Source organism: Acomys russatus, chromosome 32 (genome assembly GCF_903995435.1).
Source record: "Acomys russatus chromosome 32, mAcoRus1.1, whole genome shotgun sequence".
NCBI lineage: Eukaryota > Metazoa > Chordata > Mammalia > Rodentia > Muridae > Acomys > Acomys russatus.
In genome coordinates, this window is record NC_067168.1 from 35516176 (window position 1) to 35536663 (window position 20488).

General features: G+C 48.2%; 2 protein-coding genes across 4 annotated transcripts; both read right to left on the reverse strand.

Annotated features, from left to right (window-relative positions):
* Positions 1-52: 52 nt before the first annotated feature.
* Trex1 (three prime repair exonuclease 1) lies at positions 53-2261 on the reverse strand. 2 transcript variants are annotated; one of them, XM_051140354.1, is made up of 2 exons: positions 2118-2261; positions 53-1420 (listed from the first exon to the last, which is right to left on the reverse strand). In XM_051140354.1, the coding sequence occupies exon 2, from the start codon at positions 1411-1413 to the stop codon at positions 496-498; it is 918 nt and encodes a 305-aa protein (XP_050996311.1). In that variant the 5' UTR covers positions 1414-1420; positions 2118-2261; the 3' UTR covers positions 53-495. The 2 variants fall into 2 exon arrangements, with proteins under 2 accessions (XP_050996311.1, XP_050996310.1); XM_051140353.1 differs by lacking the exon at positions 2118-2261 and adding an exon at positions 1682-1891.
* Positions 2241-19262, reverse strand: Atrip (ATR interacting protein). Of its 2 annotated transcripts, XM_051140342.1 has the most exons (13): positions 18982-19262; positions 17311-17444; positions 16103-16273; positions 13151-13269; positions 11101-11258; positions 10353-10454; positions 9284-9410; positions 8464-9144; positions 3762-3898; positions 3521-3612; positions 3144-3224; positions 2776-3025; positions 2241-2388 (listed from the first exon to the last, which is right to left on the reverse strand). In XM_051140342.1, exons 1-13 carry the CDS (start codon positions 19229-19231, stop codon positions 2321-2323), a joined length of 2370 nt encoding a protein of 789 aa, XP_050996299.1. In that variant the 5' UTR covers positions 19232-19262; the 3' UTR covers positions 2241-2320. The 2 variants fall into 2 exon arrangements, with proteins under 2 accessions (XP_050996299.1, XP_050996298.1); XM_051140341.1 differs by lacking the exon at positions 18982-19262 and having other exon boundaries at positions 3521-3609; positions 17311-17481.
* Between the last annotated feature and the right edge of the window lie 1226 nt (positions 19263-20488).

The following is a 20488-nucleotide window of genomic DNA, read 5'->3' on the forward strand; positions in this document are numbered from 1 at the left end:
CAGCTTCCCTTGGTACCAGCTTCATACCCGACTCCTGTACTACAGCCCAGTCTGTCCTAGCGGCAGGGACACCAAGGCCAGGGATTTGGACCAAAGGTGGGCCCAGACATGAATGCCGCGGTGTTCCCTGTTGGTTGCTATTCCTCCAGCTGTCTTAGCTTTGTGTGTACTGGTCTGTTTCTGAGCATCCAGGCTCTGTGCACCTGGTTTATAATAAATGCAAACATTTGGACCCATTTTCCCCTTTCTTCAGAGCCTGGGCTGCTGGCTTTGGCTGACACCAAATACTGTTTCTATCTACCTCTTGGACTTGTTTCTCCTCTACCTTAATTAGCCTAATAGGTTTGATTACCCTGCTTAGAGACCAAAAGACAGGGACTGTACCTCGTCCCTAGGGTCCTGATTATGGCCAGAGGCCCAGGCTGCAAAGAAATGGAGGCAGCAAGTACCGGTCAGTGCTATGAGGGTCTTTATTAGTCGTATTTCCTTCTTGGCTTACAGCCCAGGTGAGGCCAGGAAGAGTCCATACAGTATGGCTATTGCCAAGGTCAGGAAGGTCAGCAGGCCCAGTGGGGCCAGCAACCCCTCCTGTGATGAGGCTTCTGGGACCTTCGCTTGAGGAGAATCCTTGCGTCGCCTGCCCCTGCCATGGCTGGGACTTCCATTGGCAGCATGTGGCTTTGGGCTGGTTGTTCCAGCAGTGGCTGCAATACCATACATGGGCTTGGTGGTGCTAAAGGGCCTGGCATGTTTGTCCACCCACTGCAACAGGGCCTCTGGCTTCCACTGACAGATGCTGAGCAGGGCTAGAACGTCACCTTCAGCAGTGTGTGAGTCCATTGGTGGTTGCCCATACAGGCGGTTATAGATGCTGCCCAGGCTGTAGCTTTTTCTTGGACCGCGCTCTGAGGGGCTGCTGGCGTGTTCCAGGGCCTTTAGGGCAGCGATGCTATCCACACAGAAGGTGCTGTCTAGAGGACTGGTCACGTTCAGCATAGCAAGCTCCACCTGGAGCAGGGGAAAGTCATAGCGGTCACCATTGTGGGCCACAAGGCAGCAGGGCTGCGGCTGGCGGTGCAGGAAGGCTTGGAGCAGGCTGGCCACGTTGTCGTCGAAGCGTTGACGCCCGTAGGTTTCCAGCTCAGCTGTGCTCAGACCTGTGATCTCACTGGCTCCGGGGCTACAGGCTTTCCCTGGAGCAATGCACAGAGAGAGCTTGTCCACCACACGGGGTGGTTTGGGCACTGGAGGTGGCTTCCCCCCAGAGACGGAGGTGTTCAGCAGGGCATATCTGTGGACAGCCAGCAGGCACAGCTCTGTGATTTTGGGCTGAGAGAAAGGCAGGCCAGTGGCTTCCAGATCCAAGAAGATGAGTGTCTGCATGGGACCATGGGGCAGGGCCTGAGAGCCCATGCTGAGCCTGAGGAGGAGCAGGGGTAGATGAGTAGCAGCAGAAAGGTCTATAAAGTGGCGGGGGTAGGGGTGGGGGGTGGGCCGAAACACAGCTCAGCTCTTCCCCTCAGCTTCTACCCAGGGCCCATTTTCAGAGCAAGAAGCTGGATGGTAGGGCTGTTTTCCCTGTGGGATGGGCAAACTGCCCTTCCCTAGTGCTGACCCCCTTCAAGGTGAGGGAAACCTGCCCTTTTCTGCCTTATCCCATAACCTTAAGGGCCACACTTACCGAGAAGCAGGCAGCAAGGCACTCTGGCGGTTCTGCCGCTGGCAGCAGTAGCTCAGGAAGTGAAACTGTCCACCCATAGGCCTGCCTCCTGAACAAGGCCCGCCCTGCCTGTTAGTCAGCCAGGCCTGGCCCTCGCATGCTAAACCCCTCCCTCCCTAAGCCTTCCTAGAGCCACAGCTGTGACCCTGCTAGCTGAAAAACTGGACTAGTGCTCCACTTAAACTGGGTTGTCTCCAGGATTCAAACATGCCTGAGTCTCTGCCTTGGGCTTCCTGTCCCCTAGTCCTTGACCCACTTTCCAAGGCCTTCCCTCCTGGGAAAGGGCTGCCTCCTAGGCTACACTACAGTGGTTTTCCCCATGGCCCCAGCCCAGAGTCATGACTCAGGATGATTCCTGGAAGAGGGGCAGGGTGTTTCCTCAAGGCAAATCAGTTACCATAGGGATCGTCTCCACTCCAACAGGGGAGGCAAGGGAAGTCCTGTAATCAAGCTAGTTCCCAGTCGGCTCTATCCTTCCCTCAGCCACACAAAACAGGAAACAAAGCTTGTGTTCTCAGCAGGAGTTGCAGTTTTAATCAGTGGAAATGGCAAAGACAGCGGTGGGAGCTGGTGCCACCATGTGGCTGGATGCTCAGGCCCTCAGCTACAGTCCATTTCAGAGTCGTCCAAATCTGTCTCCACAGCACACAGGTCATCCAGGGCTGTCTCTGAGCCAATGGGAAGAGGGTTCTGAGGTTAACCGATAGGCTGGGGCTTGGGAGTCCACCCATCCTCCCCAGCATCACAGGAACTAACCAGTCCCTTCCATGTTCAGGCTTTGCTCCCACAGCTACTGTGAGCAAAAGTGATACAAAAGCAGTTCGGGCAGATCTTTCTGGAAAAACCGTGGCTCAGCAAGGCCAATTCAACAGACATGATCAAAGGGCAACCTAGCATACTCAAAGAACCAGAGCAGTAAGGTATGTCTGCAGAGCCAGGAACGGCTCTGGTGGCGGGGGAGACCCACTGAAGTCCAGCAAAGGAGTCTGACTTTTTTCATGCGCCTCAGGCAGAGGGACATGAAGGCTACAGGGTCCTCTTGCTGACTGACGTACCTTCACAGTCAGTCACGTCAGGAAGGGCTCGAATCAGCATGCTGACTCCTGGCATCACCTGGTCATACTGGTGCAGGACCTCGACACAATGCACAGTAAAGAGCTTGTCCTTCTGAGACAGGCTGTGCAGCAGCAGCACAGTGTCCCGCAGGCAGCGTACTGTCTGCTTCTGCTGGTGCGTCCTTGGACCCCCTGCCCGCCGCACAGTCAGCCATTGTCTGTGCAACATCACGGTGAGCGCTCTGACTGCCTGGGGTAAGAGGGGGCACAGACTGAGGTCTGATGACTTATTCAGCCTGGCCACTTGAAGGAAGCAGGACTGCCCTTATCCAGCCGAGCTACCACGTTGTTGGCCCCTGGCCACTCACCTCCATGTTGCACTGGCAGTCAGAACCAATGCCAGGGCGGGAAGGGCTCTGCACACCCAGCTTGGCCAAGAGCCATACTACCTGGAACAAGAAGAGATGGTACTCATCCCCTGCAGGACACTTGTCTACTTGCCTGCACAAGTGGGGTCTGAGCAGTGGGGACCTGGATCTCACCAACAACTTACCTCTTCCGGGATGAGGCCTCACAGCCCAGGCGGCAATACCAGGCAACTCTGCTGAGCACCACTGTAACCCAGGGTGCATCTGTCACTGACAGACTAACCAAAATGAATTTAGCTCCTGTTTTCCCACAGAAGGTAAGGAGACCCTGGACTCTTAGGAAGGGGGGAAGGGTGAGTGGTGTCTGGAAGTCTTACCTCTTGTTCCAGCTGTAGCCACTGTGCCTCTGAGGCCACTTTGTCAGGCCTTGATGTAATGTACATGTGTAGCCTCAGGAGAAGGCAGCCTTCTGAAAAGGATGCCAGCCTCACTCAGGGCCCCTTTTCACTGTAGCCTGGGGTACAAGTACAGAAGCCCTTGACAGGCTCTGAACCTGTTCCTGTCCCAATCCCGCCCTCCCGCTACAGGACAGTTGAGCCCCAGCCTGCCCTGCTTTACCTGAGTGGGAGCACAGCTGCTGCGCAAGGCTGTCATGGTCCACCAGAACAGAGAGCAGCTTCACAGCCAACAGCACACAAAGCAGTGGCAGCTCTGAGCTGAGGCACTGTGGCAACACGGGCAACACACAGGAGAACCTGCAGCATGGGCACAGAGAGGACTTTTTACAAAAGGACACTTGAGCCAGGCGTGGTGGCGCACGCCTTTAATCCCAGCACTCGGGAGGCAGAGGCAGGCGGATCGCTGTGAGTTCGAGGCCAGCCTGGTCTACAAAGTGAGTCCAGGATGGCCAAGGCTACACAGAGAAACCCTGTCTTGAAAAACCAAAAAGAAAAAAAAAAAAAAAAAGGACACCCACTGCAGTGCCACATAGGTTCACATGCTGGCCTGACCCGTCGCCTCCTTGCGTCAAGACCCACAAATAGACAGGCACTAGCCCTCACTACAGAGCTGCTGTCACTTAGAAGGTACATGCCTGTAATCCCAGCCCTCAGGAGGCAGAGACAGGACCCACCACACAATGAGTTGGAGATGAGCCTAGGCTAGATGCACCCATGTCTCACCACCACATCACAAGCCCTCATTTACCCTGAAGAAGGTAGGTGCTCCTGTGGCTCTATCAGCAAGGGGACCCGCTACACCCCAGGCTCCTTCCTGTGTCCGCACTCCAACAGGGACGCAGGCCCATACCTTCAGCATGTCTATCATCAGGAGTGGTCGGGGCTCTGAAGCAACAGCATGGACATGGCTACAGCCATCCTGAGGCCATTCAGAGCAGGGAAAATCATTCTTCACCACTTGTCAGAAAAGGTACCTACTATGGAGGTGTGTATGTGAAAGTATACACACACACACACATACACATGTATGTATGAAGGAATGAGTGTCATTTCCCCCTCAGGTCTGAGACAATGGGACAGGTACAGCCATGGAACCAGGTCCCAAGGGCTTGATCGGCTCCAGCCACACCACCTACAGTAGCATGAGGGAGAAGTGTGGGGTGCGAGAGCAGCCATGAGCCTGTCTGTATGTACCAGTATGTACATATGTGGTGTTTCAGCATAGAGACTATGCATCTGTATGTCATTAGAAAGCATAGGCTCACTATTTGGGGTGAACCTGTTTGACAGCATTTTTTAAAAATGATTTTTTTCAATGTGCATTCACGTTTTGCCTGCATTTGTCTTTTTTTTTTTTTTTTTTTTTTCAAGACAGGGTTTCTCTGTGTAGCCTTGGCTGTCCTGGATTCACTTTGTAGACCAGGCTGGCCTCGAACTCACAGTGATCTGCCTGCCTCTGCCTCCCAAGTGCTGGGATTAACCACACTCGCTGCCTGCATTTGTCTTTAGGAGGGTGACCAATACCCTGGAACTGGGGTGCCGGAGAGTTGTGAGCTGCCATGTAGGTGCTGGGAATTGAACCTGGGTTCAGGAAGAGCAACCAGTGCTCTTAACCGCTGAGCCATCTCTCAGGCCCCATTTTATTAGCACATTCTACAAACAGGCAAGAAGTTGGGGTGATCTTTAGCTGCCAGGTACTATGGATCACTGGGAAAACACTTTAACTTGGTTGTTCTCTGGCTCAACAGTCCTACTTAGTCCACTATGGCCCTGGAACATAGCTGGAAAGTTTCTACCTTTGGTTTCCAAGTTATTTTTTTCATACCCAGAAGGCCTTCTTTTTTTTTTTGTTTTTGTTTTGTTTTGTTTTTTTGAGACAGGGTTTCTCTGTGTAGCCTTGGCTATCCTGGACTCCCTTTGTGGACCAGGCTGGCCTCGAACTCAGGTCGATCCACCTGCCTCTGCCTCCCAAGTGCTGGGATTAAAGGCATGTGCCACCATGCCTGGCCAGAAGGCCTTCTTTTTACCATGAAATGTTATGCCAGACACCTATAATCCCAGGACATGGGAAGCAGAGGCAGGTGGATCTCTCAGTTCTAGGCCAGACTGGTCTACACAGCAAGTTCCAGGCTAGGGAGGGATATGTAATGAGACTTTCAAAAAGGAAAACAAAAGTTGCACACAGCACCAGATTACAAAAGTCCAGGATCATGTTCTGGCTAGGGGTACTGACACTGAGCAGAGACTGTAGGCTTTCTGGCTACTCACAGCCAACTTTACAGCCCTGATAACATCTGCCCTGGCTTTCACCAGAAGGTAAAGAGGAAGCTGTGCAGTTCATCTTGAGCACACACAGAGTATTTTGTGGGGGGATGCGTCTGAAAGCAGTGGGCAATGGTTTTCACAGTAAGTGGCTTGGAACTATCCTAACATGTTTGCAATTTCAGACAAGTTTTCCTGCTTCAGTACAGGGATTATTTAACAAACACTGCCTGAGTATTTAGACTGAACCAGGCTCCGGGTGAAGTTAAGTGCAGCGTCGTCGGTAGTGTCACCTGAGCCAGCTACTAAAGCACTTGGCAGCACATGGAGCTCTGAATACCCTGTGAGTCAGCAGAACAGCAACAGGAGTCTACCAACAGACCTGGAGAGTGTGTGGCTTCTGGGATTCATTCAGTAAGCACATAATAAGCAACTAGCCAGTCTAAGTTGGGCCTGTGAATGGCAGTTCTGCCCGTGTATTGTTTATACTGCACAAAGCACCACATACACTTTCATACATCACTTTAGGACAGATAAGACTGGCCGAAAACTACCATGTGGGAAACATGATCCAGAAGTACTTTTAAGAAAAAGGAAAGTTGGGTTGGAGAGATGGCTCAGAGGTTAAGAGCACTGTCTGCTCTTCCAGAGGTCCTGAGTTTAATTCCCATATGGTGGCTCGCAACCATCTATACTGTGATGTGATGCCCTCTTCTGGCCTACAGGTGTATGTACAGACAGAGCACTGTATACATACTAATAAATAAATATATTAAAAAAAGAAAAAGAAAGAAAGAAAAAGACAAGCTAGCCAGGCATGGTGGTGCATGCCTTTAATCCTAGCACTTGCAGGTGGATCTCTGTGAATTCCAGGCCAGCCTGGTCTACAAAGTGAGTCCAGGTCAGCCAAGGCTACACAGAGAAACCCTGTCTCGAAAAACAAACAAACAAACAAACAAAGTTGAGCGCAGAGATAAGACATGTTTCTTAAGATGTGGTTTCATTGTGTAGCTCTGGCTGGTTTCAGACTCAGATCAACCTGTTCTGTCTCCCAAGTGCTGAATTAGAAGCGTAGGCCACGATGCCTGGCAGAGACAGGACATAACCTGCATCTGGGCCATGATAGTATTTTAACATAGAAACTGACCTCTTCTTTTGTTTGTTCTGATTTTTCGAGACAGGGTTTTTCTGTGTAGCCTTGGCTGTCCTGGAACTTGTTCTATAGACCAGGCTGGCCTCAAACTCATGAGATCTGCCTGCCTCTGCCTCCTGAGTGCTAGGTGGTGTGCCACCACCCCCATTGGAATTGGCCTCTTACAAACATGCTTTGAGAGAAACAAATGGAGGGATGGATGGAGGGCAGCCTGGGCAATCTTGCTCTTGATGTTCTCAACTCCCAAGTTAAGAACTATATATATTTATTTATTTTAAAGATTTATATATTTACTATGTATACAATGTTCTGTCTGCAGACCAGAAGAGGGCACCAGATCTCATTATAGATGGTTATGAGCCACCATGTGGTTGCTAGGAATTGAACTCAGGACCACTGGAAGAGCAGCCAGCATTCTTAACCTCTGAGCCATCACTCCAGCCCAATTTTTTTTTTTTTTTAAAGATTCATTTATTTCCTACATGCATGCCTACTGGGTTCCTTGGAATGGAGGTAACATGGTTGTGAGTTACTATGTGGGTCTTTTACAAGAAAAGTAAGAGCTCTTAATTGCTGAGCCATCTCTCCCACACCCAAGTTAGTAATGTATAACAGTGGGTTTTTTGTAAGCTAGACTTATCACTTTCAACAAACCTCTCTGAAGAAACAAGTGACCTGGGGTTGGGGATTTAGCTCAGTGGTAGAGCACTTGCCTAGCAAGTGCCAAGGCCCTGGGTTTGGTCCTCAGCTCTGGAAAAAAAAAAAAAAAGAAACAAACAAACAAGTGACCCGTGACTCATAATGATGTAGACACAGCTGTGCATGCTGGTGCATACCTTCAATCTCATCATTTGGGAGGCAGAGGTAGGTGGATCTCTATGAGTTCAAGTACTACAAAGTGAGTTCCAGGACAGCTAAGGCTGTTACTCATAGGAATCCAGTCTTGGAGGGGGAAAAAAAAGGACAAAAGTCAGCTGTAGACATTCCTGAACTCACTTAAACACAGTGTGCTCCATGTCCTTCACCTGAGCCATATCTCAGGCACAAAAGCTTTTGTTTTTCTCGAGACAGGGTCTGTTAGCCTTGGCTGTCCTGGACTCGCTTTATAGACCAGGCTGGCCTTGAACTCACAGCGATCCGCCTGCCTCTGCCTCTGCCTCCTGAGCGTTGGGATTAAAAGAGTGCGCCACCACGCCCGGCTGGCTCAAAGGCTTCTTAACTCAGCTTTTGTCCAGGGGCGAGGCCCTCTTCCACGGTGGCTTGTCAAACCCTTATTGCATGTGCCTTGGCTTACCTGGCCCCTTCCCATCACTTTAGAACGCCCTGAACCAAGCCACAGCTGAGCAGTGTTAAGGCAAGAGGTGAACAAAGTGCAAGAGGCGCAGGTTAGCTCTCAAGAGGCCAGGGTGGACCCACAGGGAAGCAGGCCTCCTGTGATTCTTTATACCTGGGCAGGAAATCAGAGGAAGCATTTTCAGCTAATGTCACCAAAACTTTGAGGCACTGGCTCAGGACACTGGCTTGAAAATGACCTGATGTTGTAGAGGAGAAAGCCAGCAGCTGTAGAAGCATCTTCAATAGTGGATGCTGTTTTTGGTCATGAACATCCTTCCTGGTGGCTGAGGTCGTATCTGCACAAGGCTGAGGTAGGTTTCCTTTCCTGGCCGCAGCAGCATCTGTGTCCATGCCTGACAGTAACAGGCAGACGACTGCCTCACTGTGGCACACCAGGTGCTGAAGGATGCTAAGCGAAGCTACAGAGAAGCCTTCCAGGCTATAAGTGGAGTCCTCTGGGCTGGCCTCAATCCCAGAGCTCATGCAAGGGGAGGGTGTCGGGGAGTCCCCGGGTGCCCCACTCTTCTTAGCTGGGGCTGAGTCTTGCAAAGCCTGGCAGTGTAAACCGATGAAAAACTGTACAAGAGGGAGGAGGTGCACAGCTCCAGGAAGCTGGCTGAGTGGGAAGACTCTTCTGCTCCCCTTTGTTAGGTCTCCATCATGTGAGCTCTCACTCCTGGCAACCAGATGTAATCCAGTGAATGCCAAGGCCTGTGCTTCTCTCAGGGCAGAAGGGGAAAATGACCCATCCCGAGAACTGACAGTTCGGAGGCCTGAAATCCCAGCCAAGTTACTGGAAACAAAAGAAAATAGCGTAGGTCAGGGACCCCAAATGTCAGTTGGCCAAGTTCTCCATCCTCCCCAAACATGCCATAAACCTCACAGCTTGTGAAAAACTTCCCAAACAAGCTTTCTAGGCGTCTCATGCTTACCTGAGACCTGGTGGCTGCAAGAGGGTGCCAGCAGGGCCCTCAGAAGAACTGCTCAGAAGGTGGCAAAGACTTAGAGATGACCCAGGGACCAACGGTTGCTTCAGGAGCAAGTTTATCAAAACAGAACCTGCAAAGGACAAGGTGACTCTAGAATGTTCTGATATGGGAGAGTCCTTCCTTCCTTCCACCCTCTCTCCCTTCCTTCGTTTTTTTGAGACGTCTCACTGTTGCCCTCTCTGCCTTGAATTCATGATTCCCCTGCCTTGGCTTCTAAGGTACTGGGATTACAAGCCTGACACTGGAGACTCTTTGCCCTCAGGGGGAAGAGGTGAGTGACCTTTAGACTCACCATCCTATAAGCTACTGAACTCTGTTATGATACTTGTGGGGGCAGGACATACCTGTTCTTAGCTTTTTTTTTTTTTTTTTTTTTTTGGTTTTTCCAGATAGGGTCTCTCTATGTTACCCCTGACTGTCCTAGACTCGCTTTATAGACCAGGCCGCCTGCCTCCTGAGTGCTGGGATCAAAGGCATGTGCCACCATGCCCGGCCCTTCTGTTCTTAGCCTTTAAAGACAATCCTTTTATCTATCCATCCATCAATCAATCACTCTGCCTACCTACCTACTTTTCTGTCTGCATATGTACTTATTGCATAGATATCTCCCACCTCTGGCTCTGGAACATTGAGATTCAGGCATGCACTACCACACCTAACTAAAATTAAATTTTTCCTTCATTTATGGGCACGGGGGATGTGTGCCACAGTGTGCATATGGAGATCAGAAGACGACTTTTGAGCAATGGGTCTCTCCTTTGATCATGTGGGTCCCAGGGATTGAACTCAGGTTGCGAGGCTTACTGATAGCCACCTTCACTCACTAAGCCATGCCATCTAACCAAACCACATTGTTTTGTTTTTCTTTTAAGGCACAGACTCCTATGTGCCTGAACATGCTAAACCTCATGCCTAGGACGGGGTTCTCAGACAGTTCCCCTAGGCAATTCTGTGGGTTACAGAAGAAAAGGGAGCCATTCAGGCTCCTACAGAAGAGCAGGTATTCTGGTACCTTGAGTGTGTGATCTCTGCACCCAGCTGTCAGTAGGGATTTTCTCCTGCACATTTGGCTTCATGGCATTCTCTCGCAGACTGTGGGTTTTATTATCTGAAACTAGAAAAAAATGTGAATCAAAAGCTGACCATAAAAGAACAGGTGTTCCAGAAACTCCTACACATAATATGTAAAAGATTGGATGATTTCTTCTTTAAACTCAGTCCAAACCAGAGCCAAAGCATCTCCAGGCCCCTAAAAAGAACATCTGTTTGCCTCCCTTAACATGAAGCAATGTGGTGGGAATAGTGGTCATCTGTTTCACACGGCAACCCATGATTAAAGGTCAGTTAGTTGTTTACATACAGAGAAAGTGGAGCACAAGAGCGGACGCACTTGCCAGGCCACAGAGGCTGGGAGGAGTCTGGCCGGGACTCACACCCGAGCTGCTGCGCTCTGCCTGCTTGTGACCTACTGTGCAGTGCCCCATAAGTTGGGTCACCAAAAATGTGGCTGCGGTTTCCCAGGACAGCAGTGACCGTGATTTGAAAAGGCTGATGGTGGGCAGACAGGCTGTGTCTAATTATATGTAAGTGGCACAGCACAGTCTCAGAGTCGCCTTAAAGGACTCTCCAGCCTCAATAAGGTCTCCATGTGTCAAACCGCTGATGCACAGAAGCTGGGAAAAAGAACCTAAATATCGTTATTTAGGCCCTAGTTGGGGAAGTCCATTATACAGCAATCAATTACTAACAGTGTGACTTACCCTCTTGGCCCACCAGAAATTTGTCCTCTGCCTCTGTCTGGCAGGGGTGGGAGAGTGGCATGTTAGCACTAAAAGACTCCTTTGTAGGGAAAGTTGTTTTTCCAGTGTGTGGAGAACATGCTTCTGACTTTGTAACCACAGAAGAGCCTTTCCTAGGGCTGGAAAGAATTAACTATGAGAGCAAAGTTATGGTGGTTTTAAGTGAAAACCACTTAAAATACCTGGTTATTAAATTTCTAACATAAACGTCTCCTGACCAGACATTTTGACTAAAGGTTTCATCTATTATAGATGTTAGTCTGTGTCAAAGGTAGCATTTGTTTTCACAATCTCTTAAGCATCTGAAAAAACCAGCTATTACTCCTTACTATTTCTAATTCCACCGAAAAAAAAAAAAAAAAGTTTTAAATGTTGAACACCCAACTTTTAGTAATCAGTTCCTGGATCCAAAAACTTTCAAAAGAGAGTCTATCATGCTAGGCAGAGACAGGTACATCTCTGTGAGTTCAAGGCCAGCCTGGTCTACAAAGAGAATCTAGGACAGCCTGAGCTGTTACACAGAGAAACTCTGTCGAAAAAAAAAAAAAAAAAAAGAGTCTATCACAGCATTAAGAGTAAATACCTGGACTAGAGAGATGGCTCAGTGGTTAAGAGCACTGGCTGCTTTTCCAGAGGTCCTGAGTTCAATTCTCAGCAACCACATGGTGGCTCACAACCGGCTATAATGAGATCTAGTGCCCTCTTCTGGCCTGCAGGCAGAACACTGTATACATAATAATCTTTAAATACACACACATTAGCCGGGCGTGGTGGCGCAGGCCTTTAATCCCAGCACTCAGGAGGCAGAGGCAGGCGGATCAGTGTGAGTTCAAGGCCAGCCTGGTCTACAAAGCAAGTCCAGGACAGCCAAGACTACACAGAGAAACCCTGTCTTGAAAAACACACACACACACACACACACACGTATCTTTAAAACAAAGTGGGTCTATTAGAAAGTGTACTGAAAACTGAGTGAGCTCCTCAGCACTGATGGAACACCATCCAGGCCTTCTTCCTGTTACTGTGGGGTAAAGTGGTAAAAAAAAAGACTTCCTCATCTCTCCTGTCTCACCCCAAGCAATGCAAGGCAAGGAAAGTTAAAATTCACACTCTGCCCAAAATGAGCAAAGGCAGGAGAATGTTCCATACCAGAAAGAGATCAAATTTCAAGGCTAATACTGTTGTGGGAGGCAGAGAGTGGGACACAGATCATTAACAAGCTGAGCGCATCTGGCAGCAAAGGGGGCGCTGTAAGACACAGGTCCAGGATAGCACATGAGCAAAGCGTTTTAAGGAGCAGGACCGAAACACACTCATGCTTGGGGAGGAGGTGGCAATGTCAACTAAACAAATTACATAAAAATGAAGCCTGCTCTGTTTCCAAAGTGTGAAGGAAGGCCTACCCTGAGTGTGGCTAGTGCCACACCCTAGCCTGGGGTTCAGGATTTAATAAACCGGGTTATGGGCTGCGCACCAGTGCCTCTCTCCCTGCTTCCTGACCAGCTCAGCTGAATGCCTTCCTCAACATCATGGACGTACTCCCCGCACTATGAGCCAAATAAGCCTTTCTTTTTTTTAAAAGATTTATTTATTTATTATTATGTATACAGTGCTCTGCTTGCATGTACTCCTGCAAGCCAGAAGAGGGTGCGATATCACATTACAGATGGTTATGAGCCACCATGTGGTTGCTGAGAATTGAACTCAGGACCTTTGGAAGAGCAGGTGGTGCTCTTAACCACTGAGCCATCTCTCCAGCCCCTAGCCTTTCTTTCCTTAAAAAAAAAAAAGAAAGAAATTATCTACCCAGCCTTTTCTAGTCTCAAGGAATTAATGTTAATAGTGCCCCATTCAGAGTAACCACTCCAGAGTGAGAACATTTGTACTGTAAAGGCTCACACCACTTAGCCCACACCCTTCAGGAAGATGCCTTTCCTTCAGAACAATCCAGATCATTGTCAAGCTTTCTGCAGAACAATGCAAACTAATCTATCCGCCAGCGCCTCCTTACCTGGTGTGGGAAGCAGAGGGGGCAGCTACTTTATTTGTTCGCTCATTGCTCTGAATCTTCGTTCTTAACTCATTCATTTCTGCATCTTTAAACTGGAGTTCAGACTGCAAAGATTGGAGCTGAAGCCAAAGAAAGATATTTGTGTTAGCACCATAATATACATACAAAAGTAGGTGCATGGTGGTGGTGCACGCCTTTAATCCCAGCACTCAGGAGGCAGAGGCAGGTATGGTGAATCTGTGAATTTGAGACCAGCCTCATCTATATATTGACTTCCAAGGCAGCCAGAGTCACACAGTAAGTCTGTCTCAAAAATAAATAAATCCAATAATAAGCCCCTTAGCTTCAAAACCTCAAGCTGGTAAAGGGAAACAATGAAAAATATATCACCAAAGTCTGCTGTGATATAAATGTCCTCAAATGTTAGCCTTTCTTCCCCTTGAAAAATACTCTGGAAAGACATCAGACTCTATTGTGGAAGCAGTTTATGAGGGTTCTGAAACCAGCCCCATTATTTCACTAGCCCTGGTGACTCTAGCAGACACTCACTCAGCACACTGGGCGGGGACTGAGGATGACGTAAGATGAGTGTAGACGCCCTTGCTCAGCAGGAACATGCTTTGTTGGCCCACCCTGTCCTGTGCTCTTGGTTTTGGTGCTTGTCTGTTAACTGGCTTTAGTAGTACAGAATTCTAGGTCTTCCTGCAAGTCTCAGCAGAGTGTCTAGAAGTTTTAGCAAAATCTGTGTGTATGTGATGTGTGTGCTTAGCTTTGTATGTTTGTGTGTCATGAAACCAGAAAGAGGGTCACAGGAGGGAGAAAAGTCCCGAGCAAGTAGGAAACTGGGTAATGGGATGCATGCAGTAGGAAAGCAGAGGGAGGAAATGCAAGGGGGCTTGTCGCAGGATAGCCCATCAGATGCAAGCGGCTTGTCGCAGGATCCCATTGTGAACCCCGAGACTGTAAACTGTAACCCTATCTCTTGTGTGGTGGTTCAGCCCTAACTCTCACCTTTAATCCAAGAACTTTCTGTTCATTGTAAACAGGTGGTTACGGTGTGGTTCAGCCCTAGCACACACTAATCCAAGACCTTTCTGTACAAAGGATTTAATAAAGTTAACCCTAGGTCAAGAGGTGGAGCATGGGTCAGGGCGTGGTGGCCGCACACCTGTAATCCCAGCACTCGGGAGGCAAAGGCAGGTGGATCTCCATTAGTTGGAGGCCAGCCTGGTCTACAAAGCGAGCCTAGGACAGCCAGGGCTACATAAAGAAACCCTGTCTCAGAAGAAAACCAGGGAGTGGGGGCGGGTGGAGCAAGAAACCAACTGACAGGGATTATAGGGGGTGCTTTGAGTTGAAGGGTATTTAAGACAGCATGGATAAGAAGGGGCTTTTTTTTTTTTGAGACAGGGTTTCTCTGTGTAGCCTTGGCTGTCCTGGGCTCGCTTTGTAAACCAAGCTGGCCTTGAACTCACAGCTACCTGCCTGCCTCTGCCTCCTAAGTGCTGGGACTAAAGGTGTGTGCTGCCACTCCCAGCCTAAGAAGGGGCTTTTGAGGTTTTAGCTAGCAAGCTCTTTGGCTTTTTCCCACGCGGGCCAGAGAACACCTAAGGACCCGTCCGATGGAACGGATACCGGAAGGTTCACTCTTTTGTCCCTTTAACCTTTTTTCCTTCTTGTGTAAGCTAGCTGGGTTGTATAATAAAGTTTAATTGCTAAGGAACAGAGCCAACAGTTATTGTCTCTTTGGATACAGGCACCTTAACTAACACCAGGCAGCTGCTGCTTTAATAATGTTAAGTTTGAGATGAGAGAACCTTAGTCTTTTTGTTTGTTTGTTTACCCCTTTTATTTGGTTTTTTTGAAACAGTCTCAGGATATAGCCCAGGCTGGCTTTGGGTTTATGGTAATCCTTTTATCCCAGCCTCCATGCTAGCATTACAAACTGAGGAGGCCCAAGTCTGAACTGTGCTCTGGAGATTTGAAATGTATGAGCACAAGCCTGGGCACTTCAGTGAGAACACACTGCTGAGAGAGCAGCGGGTCTCACAACAGAGATCCGGACACATCTGCTTTAGTCATCTGAAGCCATGGAGGTGGCAGCTAATACATTTCCTTCTGGCTAAGCCAAGTCAAGTGAATTCTAATCTACCAAAGAACCCTAATTCAAGCTTATTCCTAGAAATTCTAAACTAGTGGACCTGACAAGACTAACAACCACAGCAAAGCAGAGATTCTTCTTAGTCTTTTCCAAACTAAATGAAGCCCCTGGAAGAAAGATATGTGACATTCACTAAGACCAGAAAGTACTTAAGACAAACAGTGGTTGAATATTTCCAGTCAGCAGTGCTTATTGCTTCTATTTTGTTGTTGTTGTTGTTGTTGTTGTTGTTGTTTTTCCTGAGGCAAGGTTTCTCTATGTAGCCCTGGCTGTCCTAGACTTGGTCTGTAGACCAGGCTGGCTTTGAACTCACAGAGATCCATCTGCCTCTGCTTCACAAGTGCTGGGATTGAAGGTGTGCACCACCGCTGCCCGGAGTATTTTGTTTATTTCTTAGAGACAGTGTCTCACTGTGTAGCCTTGACTGGCCTGGAATTGACTATGGAGTCTAGGCTGGCCTAGAGATCCACCTGCCTCTGCCACCGACTAAAGGCATACACCATGCTCAAGTCTTGGTTATTGTTTTCTCTCTCTCTTTTTTTTTTTTTTTTTTTTTTTTTTTTTGGTTTTTTTCAAGACAGGGTTTCTCTGTGTAGCCTTGGCTGTCCTAGACTCGCTTTTGTAGTCCAGGCTGGCCTCGAACTCACAGTGATCCACCTGCCTCTGCCTCCCAAGTGCTGGGATTAAAGGCGTGCGCCACCACGCCCGGCTCTTGGTTATTGCTTCTAATGCAATTCAGTCAACAGGCAAAACCGCTGTCTGTAGCATGCAAACCAATTGTTCTGGGTCACCTTTTTGGAGAACTCCTTTTCTTTTTCACTGAGCGCTTGAGTCTTCTCTTGCTCAAGAAGTAAGTGTGATCTCCTCTGCTCTTCTAAAACAGATTCTGTCTGGTGCAGTGAGTCACGCAAAATTTTAATCTCTCCATTCTTGAGTAGGACTTCTTCTTCCATTGCTTTCAGCTGTAAATTATGTCCAACCAATGGATATTCAGAAAACACTTGCCACATACAGATTCTTTCAGCTTTGGTTTAACGCTATGGGTCATACACTCCACAAACTAAACTTCCATGTTATATGCCTGGATTTCTTACATACCTACAAAAGCCATATGAGAGATGTCTGATTGCTTGCAAAACTAATGAAATAGTAACCACTATGAAGACATATTACTCATATAAAGATATAGGCTGTGGATGCTGGAGAGATGGCTTAGCAGCTAAAAGCACTTCCTGCTCTTACAGTGCACTCAGGGTGCTTTCCCAGTGCCCATATCAGGTGGCTCACAACCAGATGTAACTCTAGTTCCAAAGGATCCAACACCCTCGGCCTTCAGACATATGCATGCATGTGGTGCATATAAACTCACACAGGCTCACATAACATACACAGAGTAAATAAAATTTCAGCCATTTATGGGACTGGAGAGATGGCTCAGCGGTTAAGAGCACTGCTTGCTCTTCCAGAGGTCCTGAGTTCAATTCCCAGCACCCACATGGCAGTTCACAACTGTCTGTAACTCCAGTTCAGAAGATCCAACACCCTCTCACAGATATACATGCAAGCAAAACACCAATGCAAATAAAATAAATACTTTTTTTAAAAAGTTTCAGCCATTCTTTTTCTAGCCTTTCATTTCAGAGGAATGAAGCTAGGTGCTTGGTTTTTTTGTTGTTGTTGTTTTGTTTGTTTGTTTGGTTTTTTTTTTGAGAGGTATAGGTAAAATTTATTACTGACACACCAGAAGTCCCAGCTGTTGATGTGTCAGGGTCCCTCGGGAGGCAAAGGACCTAGATGCTTGTTTTAAAACTTTTATATATTTTATATAATGCTTTTTACTACCTAAGTGAATGCATTAGCTACAAACAACAAGTTAGGGCTGGAAGTATGGCTTAGCAGTAGAGTGTCCATGTGTACATCTGTGAAGGTAAAGTTCCAGGTTTAACTCTCAGCATTAGAACCAATTAGCAAAAACAAAAGAAGCCCAAAAGTGACATACCTTTTCTTTAAGTTCTTTGTATTGTGCCTGAAGTACTTCTAGTTCAAAATCCTCTTTAACTGGAGCATTTTCTCTGTTTTTCCTTACAGGACTATTTGATAACCCATCTAATCGGCAGACCTTATGAGGAGCACCTGTGTAAAAAGTAGTTCCCATTAAGTTGAGAATGGTGGCACAGAATTGTAACCCCACATTTAAGAGAGTAGCCTGGTTATAGAGCAAGAACCTGTCTGGGGAGTAAAAAAAAAAAAAAAAAAAAAAAAAAAAAAAAAAAAAAAAATATATATATATATATATATATATATATATATATATATACACACACACACACATATTTCATATATACATATATACAAATATATACATACATACATATATACTTCAGGATTCAGTATGTACCCAACTCTGTCATAAACTGCTAAAGGAATCACTCCTGAAAGCCAAGGTGAGAAAGACCAGGGAACAATTTTTTATTTTTATTTATTTATTTATTTATTTATTTTTGGTTTTTTTCGAGACAGGGTTTCTCTGTGTAGCCTTGGCCATCCTGGACTCACTTTTGTAGACCAGGCTGGCCTCGAACTCACAGCGATCCGCCTGTCTCCGCCTGTCTCTGCCTCCCGAGTGCTGGGATTAAAGGCATGCGCCACCACGCCCGGCTTCAGGGAACAATTTTTAATCAGTATTTTCAATCTCAGAACATGATATAAACTCATAAAGAATCCTTATTGGTAGCCTATCTTTATACTTACCTCACCCAATATATACCCTTTATATCCTCACCCAATACCAAGAGTCTCAGCTAACGGCTGAAAGGAGATTTCACTGGCTTTGACTATCATCTACCATAAATATTATTTACTGCAATATGCTAGGCATAGGATCTGCTAGTCCTTAAAGACCAATGGGGAACAAAATGAATACATTCCATGGGGGAGGTGAGACCGAAGGGATGGACTAAGGTAAAGTGGATGATATGTGCTGTACCGCCAAAGAGAGAGGAGTTGCCTTGTGCCAGTGGGTGGAGAGTAGCGCCTAACCACTGCCATATAAAACATCTGGTCAGCAATCAGTGTTTTATAATGCCTGGAGAGAGAGAGGACCACATTTCCAGGAATAGTCCTATTCTTTCAGATGCTTTCCGTGCTGAGTACGGATGCAAGGTGCCCACCAAACTCTTCTGACAGTTCACAACATTTCATTTATTTCCCCAAGTAGACTGTAAGCTCGAAGTAGGAAAGAAGAGTTGGCACTTCTTGCCTAGTGCCTGTGGCCACTCCTAATCTATGGGCAACTAGCAGACATTTTTGGGTGTGTAAGAAACTCTTTCATCTCTTGCCTCTGTCGGGCATTTTCTATGCTCCTCCTGCGCAAGGGTTACAGTGGGCTGCGTAACATCTAAATCCTTTCACATGGGCAGTGACAGTGCTAAGGTGGTCATAGCCATGTTTCAAGAAAAATATAATGGCCGGGCGTGGTGGCGCACGCCTTTAATCCCAGCACTCGGGAGGCAGAGGCAGGCGGATCTCTGTGAGTTGGAGGCCAGCCTGGTCTACAAAGTGAGTCTAGGACGGCCAAGGCTACACAGAGAGACCCTGTCTTCAACATACATATACTGTATCGAGGTCCGCACCACCCGGCCGCCGGGGGACAGGCCCTACAGGCACTCACTGGGCAGGTTCCGAGGCGCGACTGGACACTGGCTCAGGGCCTGTGACGCGAGGATGTCGAGCTCCTCTAGGTCGTCCGCGGTAAATTCCGCGTGCGCGCCAAATGGGTCTTCAGGGTCCGGGACTGTGGTCTCAGAGAAGCTCCGGGCCCGCTTGCTCGGAGGGTTCTCCGTGGCCCGGGACAGACCAGGGAGAGCCGCCGGGCCGCCACTCTGTTTTCTGTAGCTGTTCGGTGCGGGTATCCCAGCCATGACTTCCTTCTGCCCGCAGCATCCGAGGACGCCCGCCAAGCGCAACCCTTGTCCACAGAAAGTCGGAGTTGGCTCAACCGCCCACGCGCCGCCGATCCCTTCAGCTAAGCCTACGGGCCAATCAGCTGCCAGCTAGCGGGCACGGATGGATGACGTATACAGAGGGCGCCGGTCCTGCCTCCCTAGGCTCAGTACCCGTAGGTCCCCGATAGTGCCAGGTCTCTGTGCTGTGTAGGGTCACCCCGGTTGCAGGATCCAGGAACAACTGCCCGACTACACCTGTGGCTGTCCCCTCTGGCGCTGCGTAGGTACAGGAACAGTTCACCTTGAATCGAGGCAGGCTCGTTCAGGCGTCAGCTCTCTTTGACCTCACTCATAGAGCCTGACCCACTTTCATTTAAGTGTGTGTGTGTGTGTGTGTGTGTGTGTGTGTGTGTATTTGAGAAAAGTTTGGGAAGGGTGGTATTGAGAAGGGTGGGCCTCTTCAGAACTGCTCCGTTAACTTTCCTTTATTTTCTGGAGAGTATGTCTTGAGGGCTGGTTGTATAGAGATGAATGAAGCTCAAGAGGTCAAGGAAGACTCCCTGGGAGTAATCCTTGAATTGTCCAACAGGTTGAGGGGAAATTAGCAAGCAAAATGGGTAGGAGGCTGACGCATGTTACTGAGAAAAATTCAACTTCGACAAGGATGCTACGTGGAAGTTACTGCAGCAGAGAGAGGAGGTAAAACTTAAGAGAGGAGCAAGATTTGAGTTGGGTTTGGGTGGACGACAGGCTTTTATGAGCAGAAGTGGTGGGCAGAACAGTTAGCAGAAGTAAGGGCTTAGCGTTGGAGAACAACAAGACAACCCTTTTTTGTTTGTTTGTTTGTTTGTTTTGTGAGACGGGGTTTCTCTGTGTAGCCCTGGCTGTCCTGGACTTGGCTTTTGTAGACCAGGCTGGCCTCGAACTCTCTTACCTCCACCACGCCTCGCATGGATCAAGATTTTTTTCTACTCCACTTGCTCAGTGTCAGACTTAGCTTTTGAGCTGTCGATGTTTGCAAAGGCATTTAGTGAAAAGGAGAGCGCTCAGGTGTAGAATGTCATAAATCTCTAGGATTTTTGTTTTGTTTTTTTCAAGACAAGGTCTCTCTGTGTAGCCTTGGCTGTTCTGGACTCTCTTTGTAGACCAGGCTGGCTTTAAACTCACAGAGATCCGCCTGCCTCTGCCTCCCGAGTGCTGGGATTAAAGGCTCACATCATGCCTGCTCCTGTC

What these genes read in the sequence shown, in the direction of transcription:
- Trex1 (XM_051140353.1), bottom strand. Translation starts at nt 1,758, where the DNA reads ATGGGTGGACAGTTTCACTTCCTGAGCTACTGCTGCCAGCGGCAGAAC. An exon ending in GCCTTGCTGCCTGCTTCTCG is followed by an intron (nt 1,421 to 1,681) that starts GTAAGTGTGGCC and finishes GCTCCTCCTCAG; the next exon opens with GCTCAGCATGGGCTCTCAGG.
- Atrip (XM_051140342.1), bottom strand. Translation starts at nt 19,231, where the DNA reads ATGGCTGGGATACCCGCACCGAACAGCTACAGAAAACAGAGTGGCGGC. An exon ending in CGCGCCTCGGAACCTGCCCA is followed by an intron (nt 17,445 to 18,981) that starts GTGAGTGCCTGT and finishes CTTTTTACACAG; the next exon opens with GTGCTCCTCATAAGGTCTGC. An exon ending in ACTGCCAGTGCAACATGGAG is followed by an intron (nt 3,026 to 3,143) that starts GTGAGTGGCCAG and finishes CTCTTACCCCAG; the next exon opens with GCAGTCAGAGCGCTCACCGT.